Consider the following 21,775-nt stretch of genomic DNA (forward strand, 5'->3'; position numbering starts at 1 on the left):
CATATAATCAACTCATAACCCACCAAGTTGACAGGACAACACAGGTACATGTTAAAATTCTTAAGATCATGTTTAAAAGCTCAAACAAGGAATTTTCTTTCATTCAGTAATCACTTGTATTAATCAATCAGCAGAAAACATCTCACAATTTGAATCTTTTAACCACTAAATCTGTCGTGTCATCACTGGTTGGTCAGACCAGTGTCTTTTTTTTTTTGAAGTTAAGTTGTTGTCCTGCAACCCAGAGAGTTTATTTGTTAGTAGTGGATAAACTTTATCATTCAACAACAGGTGTATGTTAAGTTTCGCTGCTTTAACCTTGCTGGAAAATCTTCACGTGTTCATGAATGTAAGCTGTTTCTTCATTGCGTGTGTGTGTGTTGGTAGGTGGGTTATTTTAACTTTTTTCTCAAACAAGGCATTCCTCTAACACGTGCCTTTCTTATATGTTTCTTTGGTTGTGTGTGTGTGTTTTTATTTTGTTTCCCAAATTTTGATTTCCCACCTTAAATAACAGCATTCCATGTCTACAGCCAGGAGTTAGAGCTTGCTTGTGAGATTCAGGGACACATGGTGCCAATAACAATTCAGCCAAAAACTTGCCTGAAAATTTCCCGTGATGGTAACCGATAACTGGAGGAGAAGATGTCCTTTAAGCTTCTTTTCCGGGTGGGGACAAAGACGTCTTATATTTACAATTACTCTCAGGCCTGACAGATTTAGCGCCTACACAATTTTGACAAATTTAAGTTAACGGGTCCAATCGAAGAAAGTCCAACTTTTTTGTGATCAATTAACCAGTATCTGTCCAACAGTTTCTGGCCTCATCTCTAAAGTCCCTAACTTAATTTAAAAGTGTCCAACACCCAAGGTCCAACCTTTGCTGCCCAAAAAAGCGCAGATACCGTTCCAAACGGTAAAGTGGTCCAACCACTAGTTATTCTGGAGTACCCCAAGCTCCACAGTGACCAACTGACTATCCCTCAAAGAGGACAGGGCCTAGGCGTCCGCGGCCTTGGCAAGCATTACCTCTGAGCACTGCGCTTCTTAGCGGTCCAACCGCCATTCTATAATAATTTATAATACTTTGAAACAACAGTCAACACCCCAAAACAAGTGTATGACTGACGCAGGTCCAACCTGTCTGACCAATGGGGACTCTAACCCACAAAATGACCAATTCCCTATCAAACTAAATTCACTCAGCAGTCCAACTGCTTTAACTTCAATCAGCAGTCCAACTGCTTTAAATACTCAGTACTGTCACTTTCAACGTTTCATTATCATTACTTCAGCTTCAGTTCTCATGAGATTTTTTCATCAAAATCAAAACAGGCCTTCACCAGTAATTTCAGTGAGTAGACTTTAATTTTATCATGTCCAATTTGGCACACTTTGGAAATAGATTCAACAGGTAGTGCCTTACCTTTGTATAAGCCGGCTTATGCCCACTCCCGTCAGACCACTGGCTTGTGCCTGTCCGTTCAACAACCTCGGACCGTCCAAACCTCCAACTTCCACCCCAATACCACAGGACGAGCCCCCAAACTGTTACGGATTCAAATATTGGAGATGGATACAAGAGGAAAAACCAAAATAACAACACTGGTCCGGCCGGGTTGAGTCAAACGATGATTTTAATGATCACACGCGTGGGAGATGGACACCGTACGCAGACAGCATCAGATCTCAAAATGGTGGAGCATTGATCAAACTCTTATAGCCTTTAGTGGCCCCCACCTTATCATACAAGCCTAAACATTCACATGCTTTCTCTCACACGGCGCCTAAGCTACGACCTTGGCTCCCTGTTTATCTGCTCCTACTGAGATGGGGCAGAAAACTCCAGTATGTTCTGTTCTCTTCTAATCAGACAAACAAGGCGATGACTTTCTGCGAACAGTATTTCTTATAACTCAGCAGTATAATGCATCATAAAACAATATCATTCATTCACAATAAATCAGCAGTCTAATGTAATGCAAATCAGTTTAACAAATGCAATAATTATCACCTTCTTCTAATTCAGGAGAATAATGCAAACTAAAACTACATAATAATTCACAAACTTTAATTAGGGGTCTACCATGGCATAAAATAATATTATAATCTCACAATATGTAGCCAACATAGATATATCAAAGCTTTTATTCAACATTACATATCTAAAATTATTATTGCATATAGCTAAAACAGGAGAATATATTTTAGAATAGGCCAAGTTTATGTTTAGACTGAAATCATATTTATAAGGACTCTATTTCTATTTAGAGGTGGTCCAACAGAGCACCATTTCTGTTTGTGGGCAGGGAATGGTTGAGTGAATCTACCTTGCCGAATCAAACACAAGGCTTCTTTCAGGCACAGTACCTCCAGAGCCATATGAGGGCACTCAGTGTTCCACCCCAACCACGGGATTTATTTACCTTCCAACGACAGGCAGCCAGAAAGAGGAGCCTGAGTGTGCTTAAAGAAAAGTAGGGGTGAAGAAAGTGTGTGCATGAGGGGTGGAGGGGCTGGGAGGAAGCATAAGGATTGTGTGACACAGAATTAAAACGCTAAAAAACTATGTGTCATAATCCTTAAGAAAAAGAAAACTCAACATAGGAACAGAAACAAAACCATGTGATTTCAATTGCGATATGAGTCAAGTAAACTCCCCTATCTGCTGAAAGAAGAACAATTCTCAAAGGAGATGTCTGAAAGAGGAGGAACATGGATAAGAGTTCGAAAAAGTTGATAAGGTGGGGGTGTGTTTCCTGTTGCATTAGCTCGCTCTCCACCCCTTCGTTCTCGAGCACAAGCTGACTCATTGAATCTGTGTGTGAATAAAAGCCACTGTGTGAAATGCTGGTACAGTAATGGCATGATAGTCTGAAGCAAGTGTCACGCTTGAAATTTCAAATGTTAGCAATTAAGTGTGGTAGTAATAAGGTGAACATTAAGGTTGTTATGAATTACAAATATCTAAAAAATAAAAATAAGTGCATCTTTACAAGCTACCAAAACAGAAACTCAGTAATAATAATAATATCATTATCACAATTGCATGTTATATTGTAAGGTAGACCGTACAATAATCCATATAGAGAAAACCCCAATAATCATATGGCCCCCCTATGAGGAAGTAGTGGCAATAGTGGGAAGGGAAAACTCCCTTTTAACAGGAAGAAACCTCCGGCTGAACCGAGCTCAGGGCTCAACCTCGATGACCGGTTGAGGGGAGGGGAGGAAGACAAGACAAAAGACATGCTGTGGAAAGGAGTCAGGTCATTAAGATAAGATGGGGCCTGATTATTCAAGACCTTGTATGTGAGGAGCATTTTGAAATCAACTCTGGATTTAACAGCCAATGAAGGGAAGCCAATATAGGAGAGAAAGGCTCTCTTTCTAGTCCCTGTCAGGACTCTTGCTGCAGCATTTTGGATTAACTGAAGGCCTTTCAGGAAGTTTTTAGGACATCTTGATAATAATGAATTACAGTAGTCCACACTAGAAGTAATAAATGCATGAGCTAGTTTTTCAGCGTCATTCTTAGACAGGATATTTCTAATTTTAAAGGTGTTGCGCAAATGGAAGAACGCAGTCCTACATATTTGTTTAATATGTGCATTGAATGACATATCCTGATCAAAAATGACTCCAAGGTTCCTCACAGTGTTACTGGAGGCCAAGGTAATGCCATCTACAGTAAGTATCTGGTTAGATAACATATTTCCAAGATTTCTAGGGCCAATAACTTCAGTTTTATCTGAATTTAGAAGCAGGACGTTAGATGTCCTCCAGGTCTTTGTATCTTTAAGACATTCCTGCAGTTTAACTAATTTGTGTTTGTTATCTGGCTTCATGGATAGATAAATAACAGTGAATATGTATGCTATGCCTTCTAATGATACACCTATAATGCAAACAGAACTGGTCATAGCACAGAGCCTGTCGACGTCCATAAATAACCTTAGTGTGTGAAAAGGACTTGCCATTTATATGAACAAATTGGAGTCTAATAAATAGATATGGAACAAACCATTGCAGTTCAGTACCTGTAATACCTGCAGCATGCTCTAATTTTTCCTTATAGAATATTATAGTCAACAGTATCGATTACACAACAGAAAATGCTTATATTTTTACATTCAAAACATTATATTTATGATTTTATTTAATGCCATTAATGCATGTGGCCTGCTATCTCAACATTTCCCCACATGCAAATGCTGAAGAAATCCAAAGAATTTCTTTTCTGTGCTCACTTTGAGCAATGTGATTGAATGCATTGCAAATTACAGTTAAGAGAACCTAATTGTGTAATTTTACAAACAGAAGTTCAGATCCCAGATCATCAACAATAATAACCCAAATAATAATAAAAATAATAATAACCCAAAATACAGCCTTATAGTATGAGTTACTTGCTCCTCCTCAAATCTGTGTTAGTCTCCAGTTGTCGCACCAACAACCACGAGTAAACTTTCCAGGGTAGGTGGACAAAACCAAGCAAACAAATTGCTTTTGGAAACAATCCATTTATTTTCAGAACTTGCACTCAGTTATAGTCAATAACTTAAATCACTCAATTATTTATTATTTTGGTCATTTCACCGAGTGAGTGAGTGAGTGAGTGAGTGAGTGAGTGAGTGCAACCATGTGAATGAACATGATTCGAGTGGGTGATTCATGGTGAAATCTGCGAGATGAAAAATGGGTGGCTGAAAACCGTCTCACATCTTGTGAGGGAATGGTGCATGTTCAGTGATTCATCCTCTGAACATAATAGTGAATCTAAGACCTGAGTGATAGCCAGGGGCTTAAACCAGGCCCAACAAGTCGAGTGTGTCAGTTAAAAACACTTGAAACCAAAGTCAGGAAAACTTTCAAAATATTAGCAATTATAAACACATGGCAAAGTGAAAAGACAAGGTTGTATTTCAGCTCAGTGAGTGTAACTAAGTTGGTCTGAGTTCTGGTCAAAAACACTGGATACCTTGAGAAAACCTGACACATTGCCAGGTTCAACTCTTCAATGACCCATTGTGGAAACCTTTTCTCATTTGCAGGGAAGAAACAGCTGCTGCTCTGCTGTGGAAATAACATCAGGGAAATGATCTGGGAGAAAATCAGCTTGACCAACAGCTGTGCACTCTAAAGTGCTCTCTCTCAGTTGAGATGTGAGGCAGATAGACGGAATGCAGGCCTGAATGGGTTCCCTGTTTCTGCTTTACTCACACTAAGCCTTTAGAGGATCACAGGCAGCAGCAGTGTGTATTTTAATATGCAGCTGAACTACATCAACAATTCCACAGGAATTTGCATTTTGGCCATTTCATTCTCAAACTGCTTCCATTCCAAGCAAAATAAGCTGATCGGATAGTTGGATATCAAAGCAATGACTATAGTAAACATAGTGCCAGTGTTTGCTTACCAATTGCATTCTGTACAACTTACTGCTCTATCGTTCTGTCAAGTCAAGGTTTGTCAAGTTTTCCACTGTTTGGTTAATTCAGTAAAATGTATCTAAATAGAACGCAGACGTTATTTTACTTTGTTACATTGCTGATAACCAGAGGTTTGTGCTTAAGTCAGATTTAATTTACAAAAATGCCAACTTAATACCTGATTCCCCTGAGCACCAAATCATTTCTTGAAATTCAAATATTTATATGCCCCCTTAAATTAGCACTTCAATGGCAGACTGTGCATTTGAAAGAACTACATCTGAGCTGTAAAAAAGAACAATTTTAGTATTTCAGTATTCAAAGAACTAAAATGTGCAACTAACTAAATTAGCCAAAGTAAGGCTTAAGAACAGATTTCCTTCGGTGAATTGACTTAGACTCAAACTTTTTCTGATTTTCTTTGTTTTTTTTTTGCCACAACAAAAACTTTGAAGTTATGTTGGCAATAGCCTCTGTTCCTTATTAACCTTTTTGCAATCATCCATAAACAGGGAGAAACTGCACATCTGTATTCCTCCCCACCAAAAAAAAGGAACTGCATGTATTCCCACTCCGAATAGCTGCATTAGTTAAATGCATACTATGTTGCACTGTGACTACACCCACTGTTTGAGCTACAAAATTGGTTGTTCTGGCTTCAGTATGTCACACATATATATGAATTCATATGTTTTTAAAATGAAGGTAAGTGAAGCTCCGTGAAATTCTGAAACATATGCCTTTCACAGCTGCTTCAATGAAGCCACAGTGAAACTGAGCACAATATTGCCATTTATCTGAAGTCACAGTGCTTAACTTCATATTTTATCAAGACTGAAGCCAGCACCACCTGGGTTTCACTTAAAGTCATAGGCTGTATACACTCATCAGCCACTTCATTAGGTATATCTTGCTATTACTTGAAACTAGGGCTGTTCGATATAATGATATATATCGGATGACGATATAAAAACGTCTATCGTTTCAATTTATGCTATCGTTTGTTTCGTGGTGTCACAAAATAAACTGTTTACGGCAATATTTTTTCATCGTTTTGATGGTCACTGTAGTGGCTATATTCATTTCTTAAAGTTCTCTCTTTTTCTTATATTTACTATAACCACACTACAGACGGACAAGCGCCTGTCGTTAGCAACAACGACGGTAACGCCATCGCGTGTCCGCTTGTTTATGTTCCACATAAACCTTTCACAATAGAGCTCAAGATCCTGTTAAGACTTTTCAAAACTGAATCACGTGAAAGAGCAGATTATTTACGGATGAGAAGTAAGAAAGAGCCGCCAGGTGCTAAAAAAAAAAAAAAACTTAGACTCAAACGTTAGAACAGGCTTTTCCCCGCAGCACGTTGTGTAATAAATACTCACAAAGAAAACGGCGGCCGTTACAACTTATGTCTAAAAACGTATCGTTTCATGCATCAGTTAAAACACTCGACTCCAGGTACGCGACGCGCAGCTGGAAACACTTCACGCAAGTCCAGCTGCCCGAGAGTCACAGAATTTACAGAAAATGTTACATTTTTGTGATTTATATCGTTATTGGGACGATAGAATTCTTATATTGGGATATGAGATTTTGGTCATATCGCACAGCCCTACTTGAAACTGCTTTAGTTCAATGTGTTATAGATTCAACCGGATGCTGAAAGCATTCCTCAGAAATTATGATTCATATTGCACTGATAGCATCTCATAGTTGTTGCAGATTTCACATCTGTGATGTGACTCTCACATTCCACAGCATACCAAAAGCAGTGGATTGAAATCTGGTGGCTTTAGAAGCCATTTGAGGACAGTGACATGTTAAAGAAACCAGTTTTAAGATGATTTGAACTTTATTACATGGTCCTTCTGTGCTGGAAACAGCCATCAGAGGATGGACACATGGAAGATGGTTATCAATAATGCTCGTGATCAGCAACAATATTCAAGGAAGCCTGTGGTGTTTAAACAATACTCAGCTGGTACTAACAGGTCTAAAGCATGCTAAAACACTATCCCCCACACCATTAAACTGCCACCACCAGGCTGACCCATTGACATGAGGCAGAATGAATTTATGCTTTCAGGTTGTTTATGCCAAATTCTGACCCTACCACCCAAATGTCACAGCACAAATTTAGATTCATAAGATCAGATAACATCATTTTAAAATATTTTTTGCCCCATAGCCTGAGTTTCCTGTTTGTAGCTGACAGGATTGGCATCAGATGTGGTTTTCCACTGTTTTGACCCATCTGCTTAAAGATTCGATGGGTTTTCCACATGCTCTTCTGCATAGCTTGGCTTCAATGAGTGTTTGAGTTACTACTGCTTTCCTATCTGCCTGTCAGCCATTCCCCTCTGGCCTCTGGCATCAACAAGGAATTTTCTTCCAGAGAACTGCAGCTTACTGGATATTTTCTCTTTTTCAGATCATTTCCCCTCAATCCTAGAGATGGTTATTGGAAAAATCCCAGATCAGTTTCTGAAATACTTAGACCAGCATATCAGCACCAACAGCATGAAAGTCACTTAAATCACCGTTCTTCCCCATTCAGATGCTCAATTTGAACTTCAGCATACATAACTAAATGCATCAAGTTGCTGCCATGTGAATGGTCGATTAGATATTTGTGTTAACAAGCAGCTGAACAAGTGTGCCAAATGAATTGGCCAGTGAGTGAACCTACACAGGTCATATCAAAACACAACACATCTTTACAGGGTGGATTCTGCAGGTCTTAATATTTTTGGGTGATTTTATTACTTTGAGTTGTTGTGTGATTTAAAAGAAAACAAAAAAACCTTACATTTAATGACCAACATAAGAACAGATCAGCTCTCACGCAAGCAACAAAATTAAACAAAACCTACTTGGACGTTTAGAGAAGTGAGAAATACTTTAATACAGATGCAGTTAAGGCTGCTGGCTAGAAATAAAAAAAATAAAATAAAAAATAGTTGAGTAGATATTTCATATAGATATATGAGTGTTACTACTTCTCATATATCATCTTTAAATTGATAAATAAATCTTAATTTATCTTCTCTAATCTCAGAGTTTTCAAAAGAAGAACCTATTCTCTTACACGGCACACTGTTGAGAAAATATCAATGCTTGTCATCGAGACACAACATACTTTTCCTGAGTAAGATTTGTAAAACTCTATCACAGCACATCATGTCTACTCGAACATAACTCTAGCAAATGCCTAGACTAATGCTGATGTATAAAAACATGAAACCAGCCAAACTGGGTGTTATTAAGAAAAGGTCTTAGGATCCTCTAAGACAAAATTTCCCTTAGATAACATATGCACATAACTTTCACTTTAAGTTTGTAACATGAAATTCAACCATGAAGATTTAACAAAAATCCTACACAATAATCTGTCACATTTGGCCTTGATATCAATGCTTGTTTCATTTCTAAATGAAATAAAGAGAATGAAACAAAGTTTAATCTTCAGGCTACTCAGTGAACACAGTATGCAAATAAATACTTCCCTTTATCAAGTAGTTTTTCATTATTTCAATGAGGCACATCATTGGCGAGCATCTTACTGTATGGCCTACATGTGAGGCACCTTTGTTTGTATTTTTATGGCACCTTTGTTTAACAGTTTTGATCTGAACAGTAATTGCTTCTGCTGGCTCACATGCACTGCATGCCATGCAGTATTGTGCAGTTTCACAGCTGTATGTTGACCTCCTGATTAATTAAATAATCTATCCTCAAGCAAACTAATGGACTTGTTGGTCAGTGTCGTTTCATCATTCACAAATCTGTACCCGAACAGCTTCATGGTGGGTCCACACACTCTCTGAACTACCTGAGCCAATGTAAAGGGAATTGTAAATCTCCATTTCTCTGCCTGCTCTGATGAGTTCTTCTGAGTGGAGTAAATCCCGCTGGCTTTCTGTGTGGTCTGGGTGTTCCTCAGTATCCACTCCCTGGCCAGGGAACTAAATGGTATCCCTGCAAACTTGTACATCTCCTCTGCCTTTTGCATAGGGTAGAGGGCGATATCCTCATAGCGGACCAGCATGTAGCGGTTCCTGAGCCAGTGAGGTTGGCTCAGTCCAACCTCTGCAGACATCCTAATGTGATCACAGTTTCCTTTGAGCCTCTTCACCTCCTCATCATCTTCGGGCACCTGGCCGTTCTGCGCCCAGGCCTTCCACGTGTGATATTTTGAAGAGAACGCCACCATGCGCGATGCTAAGATAGCTCTTGGATCTCGAACTAGCTGGATAACTTTGATATCCAAGCGAGGGTCCTCTACCAAAGGCTGCAGTGTGTCCAGCTGATGCACACGAACAGTCTTAATGGCATGGTGTTGTTTGGAAAGGCAGGATTCAGATGCAAGAGTTAGGTTCAGTGGCCCACAGCGACGACTCTTACAGTGATACCTAAAACAAGACCATAACGTTTTTAAATGATAAAAAGCATTTTACAAAACTGAATAGTGGGAATATTAATATTTCATGCATATACTAAATTAATATTTTTTCTCTGTTGTCATGCAGAAGAACATTGGGAATATTATTAATAAGGCACACAGACGATAGCTTAGTGTTAAAGTAGTGTCATGACCATCAGGCCTTCCTTTTGCAGCTGCATAAATAAAGATTACAGGCTTGATTAGCAGCACAGGGATTTGTAACTTATACAATACCTCTCAAAAACATCTCTGATTACAGGACTGCAGACCCGTTCTTCACAGAGTGATAAACTAGACTCTCTGCGGAAAAGAGATGGGGTGACATGGTCCTGAGGTGGGGGAGAGATGAACTTCTCAAGAGGTGAGAAATCACACAGGAAAAGCCCCTGGAGTACATCTCGGTAAATTCCCGACAACACTGTCCCATTGTTTGCCTCTGCAGCCGGGGTCAGCATGCGCTCGACATGCCACAGTGGCTCAAACAGATAGAACATGTTCTCCCCGTGCTGGTTAAAAAATTCCCCCACAAATGAGGAACCTGTCCGTGTGGTGGCCAAGAGTAATACGTGCTTACGGCCACCGGCGTAGCTGTATGTCCCCAAATCATCTAGTTCTTCCTCGTCTTCTTCCTCTGAGAAATTTGAGTTATCCCTCTTTGTACCAGAGAGTCGCGACAGCAGCATTTTGAGTGCCATCAGGGAGCCCTTTTGTGTTATGTTGCTGAAATTCTGCTGCTGCGGAATCTGCCTCTGGATCAATCTGTCAGAGACCCTGACAAGATAAATAGACTTCATTATAAAATATCCATTGGCAAACCATAAGGTGTTACATTTTATTCTTTTTTTTATATATTTTATTTAGCTGATAGTTGCATTTATGTCTGAGTTATAACTAAAACAACCAGCAAGGGTGAAAGCACTTTTGAGGCACAGAGGATTTTTATAAGGTAAAAAGATATATATCTGTATATAGCCTACAGGAAGGCAGAACCCCGATCAGTTATCAGTGACACTGACACATGAGGCCACCTTCCAAAGCATGGTACAACTACAACCCAGTCCTTTCAAAATAAAAGTACATAACAAATTAAAACAAAAGAAATTATAAATTTCCTTCACAAAAACATGACTAAAACACACAACAGTACAATAACACAAAATATTTACAACTGCTAATCCAAGCAAACCTACCTAAAGATCTACCCTTTGGCCCCCAACTTGATTCATAGATGACCGATTCAGAGAAGACCATCTCTGAATCGAGGAGGCGGCCTAAGGATAGATCTTTCACCATCTTACAATGCTGTGATTGCAGCCATTCCCCAACTATCTGTGAATGGTACTCATGGCCATTGATCAATGGCCGCTGATCAATGGGGTTGTTGATCAATGGTCATGACAGTTTGCATATTAATGATCAATGAACTAACCTCACAGCCCACTGTTCGTCAGTGGTGCTGGTTTCAGTCATTGTGCAAATGTATTGTTTATAAGGTTGGGGAAACCTGCAGTCCGCTGAGACTAAAGAAGTCACTTGGATGAGTGCCAAAACGTTTCTCCCACTGAAAACGCTACGTCCAGATGAACAGACTCAACCTTTTGGAATTTACTTACCTGGATGATTGAGCATGCATCACGACATTCAATCTGAGTTAATTATGTTCAGCAGTGTCTTGTCCTCAAGTCTGCCTCCTCTGGCCTACCAGCGCTTACAGTGTATATTTTTATATTTCTGTCTATTTGTCCTTCTTTTGTGTGTGTGCCTTCACAGTGAAGTGGCTAATACATTTTCTTGGCAAGCCTCAGATCACTGGTTTGATTCCAGCTGAAAGTGTCCCTGCATCTACTCTGGCGTGATCCCTGTTTGAATTCAGTTTTCTTCCCTTTGACCTAAAAAATGTTTCATTTTTTTTATTTTGACAACCTTGAGTCCTGCTTTTGGCTCCTTACTCTCTACACATCTTGACACTGTACCATTTTATCTTTTTTAGATAGGGTTTCTTATCTATCTTATCTATCTTTTCATAATTATCTTAACACAGTTTTCTCAAAAAAACCTTCAGCATGGAAACAAAAGCTTAATATGATAAAGGCTTGAAACTCTCCCTGTGAGACAACTCACACCTGAGAATTATATCCTCCCCGGCTTTATGCTGCTTTAGGGTTAAGATTATTGTTCTTATGATTGTTAAATCAAGAAGGTGCATTCATCTGAAGCACAGAAACATCTTGGCAAGCACATCTGGGCAGGGCAACACCACATCTGAAGTCTTTACATCAAGGCAAGCTAAGCTAAGGTAGACTGCTGGGTCTTAATATGTATTTTTATTGGTAAGAAAGGAAACACACCTCCCAAAAAGTACAAGATCCCTTTAGCTTTCCTCAGATTTGCACAAATATAATATAAAATTTAGCAGATTATTACACACTCTTCTCCATACTCTTACCTAGAGAGGATGTTGCTTTCCTTTTCAATGATGACCAGGGCCACAATACAGATAAAGACGATTGCATACTTGGTCTTCATTCTTAAGTCTTCCCTTTGCAATGTGAGCTCTACAGTGCTGTTCTTTGGGTCATAGCTTGTCATGCAGAGGCTTCATTCTAAAGAAAGAAAAAAAAAAGACAAATAAAAATAGGATCTTAGTTCTTGTGCTATTTGTCACAGAGCTTCCTTAGTGCTTAAAGACAAACCGAAACATAACCAGTCTATTTTTAATCTCTAACCAATATGTGGTTGCATTTGTGCTGCTCTGACATTTCAACTATATTGAGGTGCTTGTGCAACAGCAACAGCTTTTACAAATTTGTTTGTCTTATTTCTTAGAGCAACAGAAAATGACACTATTGGTTTTCACCAGGATTGGAGAATGGCATAAGTTAAAAGACAAATGTTGGAACAGGCAACAGAGACCTACAGCCGAGGCCTGGGTTCAAATCTGTCTCACTCTGCATGTGTCAAATAAAGGCTAAAAAAAAAGGGGGGGGGGGGGACAAAAACAGGAGGTACAGGGGCTAAAACAGTCTGACTGCAAAGTAGTCCTTTAACACTTAATTCAGCATTAAGCCAAATACAAGACATCGTGGGAAACTGAGTAGAGCTTTACACATATTATAACTGTCTCTGTTGATGAATTGGGTCATCTTATCATCATCTTATCACCAGCATGTCATTCTTAGAAACCAAAAGCTTTCCCATGCCGTGGAGTAACCTTTAAGACACAAGCCTCAGCAGGTTTTCAGTTCAGTAATCTTCAATTCTAACTCTCAATTTTTTTTTTAAATTTATCAGCATAGACAGCTGGGTAAGTCGGAGCATGATATTTTCCAATTCTATTCAGTGTCATTAGCTAAAGTAGTAATCCTTCCATGCTTTGGGAATATTGAGCTGTGCTGGCATGGATAACAAGGAAAACCAGTTAGGAAGACATACCACACTGGTGTCATAGTGCTCCTCTGAAAACAAGTTAACCATATTGACAATGAATTTTAATTGAAATCATTCAGCACAACAAATTTCTTAACTCTGAATAATGCCGTTTCCGTGTTGCTGAGAAAGAAATGTAGACACGCACGCACATGCCATTTGGTCCTGTCAGGAGAGTGAATAATTTCTACAAAGCATATAATTAAAGGAAAAAATACAATTTTCAAGTAGTTTGTGAAATGATTGTGTGCTCCGTGAGTAAATATCCCCCAATTATCTTAGTTTAATACGGCAAAGCCGTCAAACTGTCAGGCTGAAGCGCTTGAGATGAGCATTTTTACATATTCAAGAGTCACTGGAGCGTTTGGCAAATCTGACTATCTGCTCAGGCAGAAACACACATCACTCTGTTTATCATCTCACTACAAATTACATTAATGGCTGCCTTCAAAGCCTCCGAGCAGCATCTCATGGAGATGTTAAAAGCCAAAAAGTCTCACTGAAAGATTTGCTGTTCCTGCAGGAGTGCAAGTGTAAACAATAAGGTGCTATAGGCAAATACTGAGAGCCATTATAGTTTGCACAGGTGTTATTATTTCTATGTAACTGACTGACTTTAATTTCACTGTTTACCACTGTTTCACACTTGCACCCCTCTATGTGTGGTGTGCTCAACACTATGGCACTGGCAGTCGTTCATGGGGGAGGGGGATTTTAATTCAGTGTAATTTGTACCATCTACTGATCCAGAATAAATACAGACTACTGCATACTTCTGCACAGTATTAATACAGTATATAATGAGCAGGAATTAAAGCATTATTCCTTCATATATTCGATTTATTTAAATAAGAAATTGATATGTGTAATGGAAAGTGGGCTAAACGGAAATGCAGCTTATTGCAGCATATTTCTGCTGTTATCACAGAAAACAAACCGCGCATTTGAGGTTGAAACAATAGGTTAGCAAACTCAATTCAACATCCTTTTTAGCAAAAGGAAGAGGATGTTTACAAGCCTGTGCGATTCGACGGCTCTGCATATGCGCTGTTTAACCATTTCGCGATTTGCAGCCACTAAAATGAGAAGCGGGGATGTTCAGATGGTGTGTCTTACAAACCTTTGTTTGGCCTCTTGGTGAGTTCAAGTGAAATGTCCCTGATTTGTGAGAAATACCGTCCTTTCGTAGCATCCTGCTGCTTTGTCTCGGAGATGGACGCACGGCTTCATTGTACTATCCCCGGTTTCGGGCTGCTCTCCTCCACCAGATGTAGCACAGAGGCTTCGTACAGAAACATTGATATACGAAGACTAAAAAGAGTGACCAGTGCGAAAGCATATGTATATATATCCTTTTTTAAATTAAATCTGACTGATTTAAAAAAGTAAAGCAAAAAGAGAGGAAACGATAAACCGCATAAAAGTAATTAAGCACGGTGTTGCCTAAATATAGTTAAAGCGTAGTATTTCCTCTTACAAAACTTTTTCTCCAACTTTTCTCTCGTGCTGGACACCACGACACGAAGAGCGAGCTGGCCACGCTTCACAGCACCCCTAACTCGCCCGGACAGCCTGTGTTGGTTGGCAAGGTCACGTGATTCCAACGAACATAACCTCCTGTCAGAGGTAAAGCCTCGTGGCGCTGCGCGAATCATTCATGCTAAAGTGGGCTATAGTAAAACTTATTGTGTACTGAAATAGCTCCTAAAAAATTTAATGTATAAATAAATGTACTTTGTTGATGTTTGTCTTTAAGTTGCAGTCAATGTGGTCATGACATGACTAAGCTGCTCACCACACCGGATCATCTGCCACCATTTCACCCTATCTTATCCTCCTCTGTGACACCAGTCTCCTTCATGTCCTCCTTCAGTATGCATGAATCTTCTCTGTGGTCTTCCTCATTTCCTCCTGCCTGGCAGCTCCATTTTTAACATCCTTTGTCCAACGTATCCTTTATCCCTTCTCTGTACATGTCCAAACCATCACAGCATCCCTTCTCTTTGTCTTCATACCACTCAACCTGAACTGTCCCTGTGATATATTCATTTCTAATCTTGTCCTTGTCCCAGTCACTCCCAATGAATGAGCTGAGCCTATTCTTCTGCTGTAGACCACAAGAAAATAATTCAAACAAAGAAAAACGAGAAAGCTCTCTTTGCTTTCGATTGTTGCAGTGTAAAATAATTCATTTCTTACAGGTGAGACTTTGCAGATGTACTCCTGTGTATATCCTGCTGCACTGGTTTGATTACTGTATAGCTATATTTGGTAGGGGTAGGGTTGCCAACCGTCCCTTAAAATACGGAATCGTCCCGTATTTCGAAACAAAAGTACACGTCCCGTATTGAGCTAATAAGGGACGCACTTTGTCCCGTAATACAGTGAGAATCAAAAGTAGTCTATAAATGTTTATGGAATTAACACTTTGTTTGAAAACATAATTCCCAGCCCCTCTCCTGCTTTGTGACCAATGAGCTGACAGCACACTTATGACAATTCGAGTATGACAATTCAGATTACCGCTCATCTCATTGGTCGAGGAAAGGTCGCTTGCGGAGAAAATACCGGAAGACAACAGATGACCACAACAAGAAGCATGGTCAACAGGGGAACAAACGCCGACTCTGCGGTGCAAGTCTCGGATGACAGTACACCTAAAGCTGGGCAAACACTGTGCGATTTTTTCAGTCACGTTATTCAGCTCCTGCTCAAACTGTACGATTGACTCACAGGGGTTAGACGTTCATAGGTCACGATGCAGGGTCTCACACTATACGGCCCGATGCTCTGATGCGACCTGAGTGCTCACACTGTGCCTCCATAAAATGAAGGTTATAACAGAAAATCTGTCGCTCGCTCTCTCTGTCTTTCACTCACACAGACACACCACTACCATCAACTTTGTTAAATTGCTAATGAAAAACATTGATCAGGCAGCTGTGATTGAGCAGCAGTGTAAATCCAACTATTTTCACGGTTGTTATGGTCGTGATAATTTTGTGATGCCACATCGAAAAGGCTCGGATGAGCTTTCCAAAGTTCTACAAGTTGTGCCTCCATCGCTTGTGTCCAGATCACACGCTGCACAGCCGTGCTGCGCCGTCTTTTTCACCAACGTTTACGTTTGCGCGTGAGCAGTGTGAGCGCCTGTGGTGACACCCTCACGAGCGATTGATGATCGGGAGCTGGTCGTGAGGTGTTAATCACTTCTCGTTACCCCACGTATTCTACACGACGCACGATGAAGGCCAAAATCGGTCCGATCACTCAAAAATCGGCTCAAAATGGGCCAAAAATCGCACAGTGTGAGCCCAGCATTAGAGCAGCAATGTTTGTTCCCCTCAGAGAAAGGGAAGAATGGGAAAAGGAAAACACCTGGCTGGAAAACGTTAATATGGGCATGTGCAGTGAATATCAGCGCTATGTGGCCAGAAGTGTGATAATATAATTTATTTTGTGTAATAAACAACTGCAAGGATAGATGATTACAACAAATTGATGACTAATACATAAAAGTAATACATAGATGAATAATGATGATGAGTTATGATGCGTAATCATGGGAACAAGCGGGTTTACAAACAGGAGCAGCTGATTAGCATTAGAAAAGCTGAAATAATACCTCAACTGAAGCCAATTGTACTAAATGCACTAAATGTGCACTGTTACAAGAATATTTTTCTTTCTATTGTTTTCTATTATTTTAAGTTAAGCAGGACAGAGTGCTTTTAAAGAAAGATTTACTTATATTCTCAAAAGTTAAGCATGACAGGCTTCTGTTTAAGAAAGAGACCTGTTTTACTGTGTTAATGTTGTCATTTTGAGCTAAAAATAAATGGCTAAATGATCATTTGTTTCACATGTGTTCATATCACAAAGAATAGAATATGCATCTACTTAAATCAACTTCAAGTCAAATGGTTAAAAAAATAATTTCACACACAAAAAAAGAGCTAGAAAATTCACCACACTGGGAAGGGTGAAGACAACTGGGTCGCCCGGCCCTGGCCACGAGGTGTCCCTTATTTATTTTTCAGGGAGTTGGCAACCCTACATACGCACTAATCCATTGAACTGCTGTAATCCACCTGTCAACAGTTTTATCATTCAGATAATGTAGCACCACAAATAAGTTGAGGGCTGTTAAGAGGGCTGTGATTTCGTAATCATAGATTACTGTACTACAGATAGACCTAGACTCGCATCACTGTTGCTCACACTAATCACTCATGTTCTCATTTAATTAAGGTAATAACCTATAAATATTAAGCATCTAAGACTACAAGCAAAGGTGCTTTGAGTCAGTGTTGAATCCTGGATTTCTGGTCTTTGTTCGTCTTGAGAGTGGTGCCCTTGGCTTATACAATTAGGTTGGTCCTTGTGCCAGAGTGATTTATGTACAGCTGAGATGCCCTTTGGACATTGTCTTTATCACTTCAGCAAACTGCACTGAGCTCTTCATAGGGAACGAGTTATAACTTTTACCCCCGAGTAAAGTAATCAGGCAAATATTTTTACAAGCTAATATCGCAGCTGCAGAAAACAACTCTACTCTGTGGCAGTCGCTGGTAAAATAAATACAAGCAGCAAGAAAAGTGTTTCACTAATAGCACTTTAACAGCCATCGTTCACTGTAGGGTTGCCAATCGTCCCTTAAAAAACGGAATCGTCCCGTATTTAGAAACAAAAGTTCACGTCCCGTATTGAGCTAATAAGGGACGCACTTTATCCCGTAATACAGTGAGAATCAAAAGTAGTCTATAACTTTTAATGGAATTAACACTTTGTTTGAAAACATAATTCCCAGCCCCTCTCCTGCTTTGTGACCAATGAGCTGACAGCACACTTATGACAATTCGAGTATGACAAGTCAGATTATCGCTTATCTCATTGGTCGAGGAAAGGTCGCTTACGAAGAAAATACCGGCCAACAGGGAAACAAACGCCGACACTGCGGTGCAAGTCTCGGACGGCACACTGTGCCTCCATAAAATGAAGGTTATAACAGAAAATCTGTCGCTCTCTCTCTGTGTCTGTCTTTCACTCACACAGACACGCACACCGCCACCATCAACTTTGCTAAATTGCTAATGAAAAACACTGATCAGGCAGCTGTGATTGAGCAGCAGTGTAAATCCAACTATTTTCACGGTTGTTATGGTCGTGATAATTTTGTGATGCCACATCGAAAAGGCTCGGATGAGCTTTCCAAAGTTCTACAAGTTGTGCCTCCATCGCTTGTGTCCAGATCACACGCTGCACTGCTGTGCTGCTCCATCTTTTTCACCGACGTTTATGTGTTTGCGCGTGAGCAATGTGAGCGCCTGTGGTGACACCCTCACGAGCGATTGATGATCGGGAGCTGCTCGAGGTGTTAATCGCTTCTCGTTACCCCACGTATACTACACGATGCACGATGAAGGCCAAAATCGGGCCGATCACCAAATCGGTCGCACGACTCAAAAATCGGCTCAAAATGGGCCAAAAATCGCACAGTGTAAGCCCAGCATTAGAGCAGCAATGTTTGTTCGCTCAGAGAAAGAAAAAAAAGGCTGCAAAAGTACAGGGAGGAATGGGAAAAGGAAAACACCTGGCTGGAAAAGTGCACTATAAAGCGCACTGCACTGTGTGCTGGCGCACTTTTTCCATAGGCATGCTTCTAATGGTGGGCACATGAAGAACACGAGGGGCGTGAAAGCTCGGGGAACCCTTAACCAATTTCTTGTCCACCAGGCATGGCAGAAGCAGATATGGTATGTAAACACTGGTTTGTTTTTTTTAAACCCTCTGGTTAAGGTTAATATGGGCATGTGCAGTGAATATCAGCGCTATGTGGCCAGAAGTGTAATAATATAATTTATTTTGTGTAATAAACAACTGCAAGGATAAATGATTACAACAAATAGATGACTAATACATAAAAGTAATACATAGATGAATAATGATGATGAGTTATGATGCGTAATCATGGGAACAAGCGGGTTTACAAACAGGAGCAGCTGATTAGCTTTAGAAAAGCTGAAATAATACCTCAACTGAAGCCAATTGTACTAAATGCACTATATGTGCACTGTTACAAGAATATTTTTCTTTCTATTGCTTTCTATTAATTTATATAATTTTAAGTTAAGCAGGACAGAGTTCTTTTAAAGAAAGATTTACTTATATTCTCAAAAGTTAAGCATGACAGGCTTCTGTTTAAGAAAGAGACCTGTTTTACTGTGTTAATGTTGTCATTTTGAGCTAAAAATAAATGGCTAAATGATCATTTGTTTCACATATAGTCATATCACAAAGAATATGCATCTGCTTAAATCAAGTTCAAGTCAAATGGTTAAAAAATAATTTCACACACAAAAAAAGAGCTACCACACTGGGAAGGGTGAAGACAACTGGGTTGCCCAGCCCTGGCCACGAGGTGTCCCTTATTTATTTTTCAGGGAGTTGGCAACCCTAGGTAGGGGTAGGTTAAGCAGCTCGTTTTATTAGCATCCTATCTTGCTACTTTGAAGAGCAGTGCTGACCTTTACACTGCAAGAAACAACAGAGCACAGCAAAAAAGGCTTTTTGCAGATGCTGTAGCTTTCATAAGCTATTTATTTCCTGTTATTCAAGCATGTCACAAAAGCAGGTGTGTGTATTTAGTTAGTATTGCCTCAATTTCACAGAGCCGGTCGATTTTCAAAGAACTTGCATGGAATCATAATGCAGTACTGTGTACAATGTACTTTCACATTGTCTGTGGGGTGCTGGTAAACATTGCTATTCTTATTATTGTTACGTGTATGCTGGCAAAAAGGTCCAGAACACATCTACAGATGTGGTTGTATAAGTATATAACAGCTGGATACTCACTACTACAGTTGACCCGCTGTTTGAGATAGATGCTTGTGTTTTGTTTTGTTTTTGTTTTGTCTTGTCTCTAAACTGTATCCAAGCAAACGCACGCCAAATAAACAGACCTGTTTATTTTTACATGTAGTGTTTACCATCTGATTTGTACCACTTGGGGGCAGCAAAGTAAAAGCAGAGTATGGAGCAGTGCATCAGAGAGCAAATGCTTAGTTTGAACTCCTCCGTAGGCTCCTGTCAGGGCTTAAAGTGTTTAATTCATTGTGATTTTTTTTTTGTCAGATTGCATTGTTATCCTCATTAAACATTTTGGGTTTAAAAGGATCTCAAGCATACCAAAGAATCATATATTTTCATTCCCTGAAAACAACAAACTAGGTAAGCACACCATACCCATATTTTGTGCATTTTTCTGCATATATTAACATTACTTTAGGTTTTAGTTTAATACTGTTGTGAATACTACTTTTTTTTTTTACTGATGCTGTTTTCCTAGATATTTTTTCACTGCTAAACCCTCATTTTAATTTAAAAATTCTTTTATTTATTTATTTTTAATGTAGTCAGGACTCATCCATAATATGGAAATAAAATGTTAATAGATTATATATAAACTGCTTATTGTGCAGATGCTAATGATCATTTTAGTCCACAGTTACTCCAGCAGAAAAAAATGTGCCGTGTATTCATTCTGCAGTTTATGAAAATGAAAGGCTGCTAACCTACAGTATACTGTAGATGGAGAGATTAAAGGCATGACCCAGTTTTAGAGTGGACCAGGACTGAAAGCAAACCTTTGGCCTTGGCAAACCACACTAGAGATTATCAATAATAATCCAAAGGGCCAAAGCTGAAGTGGGGAGCTTGAGAACAGGTGCTCTTGTAGTGATACAAGTACTGTTCAGTTTATTCAAAGTTTCCCTTTCTATTTTTGGTAAATCTCCTTTTCCGCCCAGGTAAATACATGACTTTCCTTTCATTTATTTTTTTTAAGCAGGGGGGAAAGGGCAGCTTGTTTTAACTGGAATTTTATCAATTTATGTTAAACATATCAAGCTCTCCAGATACCGTATAAACCCACAAGTTTGTTTTCAGGGAATAAAAATATATGATTTGAGTGTATCTTTGGTATGCTTGAGATTCTTTCAAACCCAACAAGATTAATCCAAAATATTCTTCGTCTTAGTGATAAACATATCTACATGTTCACTAGTCCTTTTTCCAGACTCTCACGTTTCAGAGACATGTACAGAAACAGAGCCAAACTAGTTCTACATGTAGCTCTCTCTGTCAACATCGCATCTTGATAAATGGCCAAAAACGTGTTCTAAATATGAGCTATGTACTCTAATCCTGTACAACAAGCTGAAATGTTCATGGCAGAAACATTCAGTCATATGATCATCATTACATGGAATCTGAAATAAAATGTATTTAAATGCTTCAGCTATCATTTTAATTTTGTAAAATAGTCGGCTATAGTTTTAGTTTGCTTACTTTCTTTTGTGTAAATAAATAATCAGTGTTTTCATTTGGCATTTTATAATTTAGGGTTTATTTTTTGTCACTAGACAGTAGCTGCAATATGTGAAAAGAAAAATCCAGTGTAACTGTA

General features: G+C 39.4%; 1 protein-coding gene and 1 long non-coding RNA gene across 2 annotated transcripts in view; both read right to left on the reverse strand.

Moving 5' to 3' along the window:
- LOC146655576 (uncharacterized) overlaps positions 1-16,190 on the reverse strand; it is a 249,683-nt gene extending 233,493 nt beyond the window's left edge. Inside the window, exon 1 of the long non-coding RNA XR_014914356.1 lies at positions 15,597-16,190. This is a non-coding gene — a long non-coding RNA (uncharacterized LOC146655576). The remainder of the gene's footprint in view (positions 1-15,596) is intronic.
- On the reverse strand, positions 7,278-14,897 carry chst3a (carbohydrate (chondroitin 6) sulfotransferase 3a). Its single transcript, XM_085428125.1, has 4 exons — positions 14,426-14,897; positions 12,326-12,482; positions 10,114-10,650; positions 7,278-9,847 (listed from the first exon to the last, which is right to left on the reverse strand). The coding sequence occupies exons 2-4, from the start codon at positions 12,466-12,468 to the stop codon at positions 9,151-9,153; spliced, it is 1,377 nt and encodes a 458-aa protein (XP_085284251.1). The 5' UTR covers positions 12,469-12,482; positions 14,426-14,897; the 3' UTR covers positions 7,278-9,150.
- Positions 16,191-21,775: the final 5,585 nt, after the last annotated feature.

Source organism: Rhamphochromis longiceps, linkage group LG13, assembly GCF_057381845.1.
Source record: "Rhamphochromis longiceps isolate RC_006_pf linkage group LG13, R_longiceps_female_GT1.1, whole genome shotgun sequence".
Taxonomy (NCBI): Eukaryota; Metazoa; Chordata; class Actinopteri; order Cichliformes; family Cichlidae; genus Rhamphochromis; species Rhamphochromis longiceps.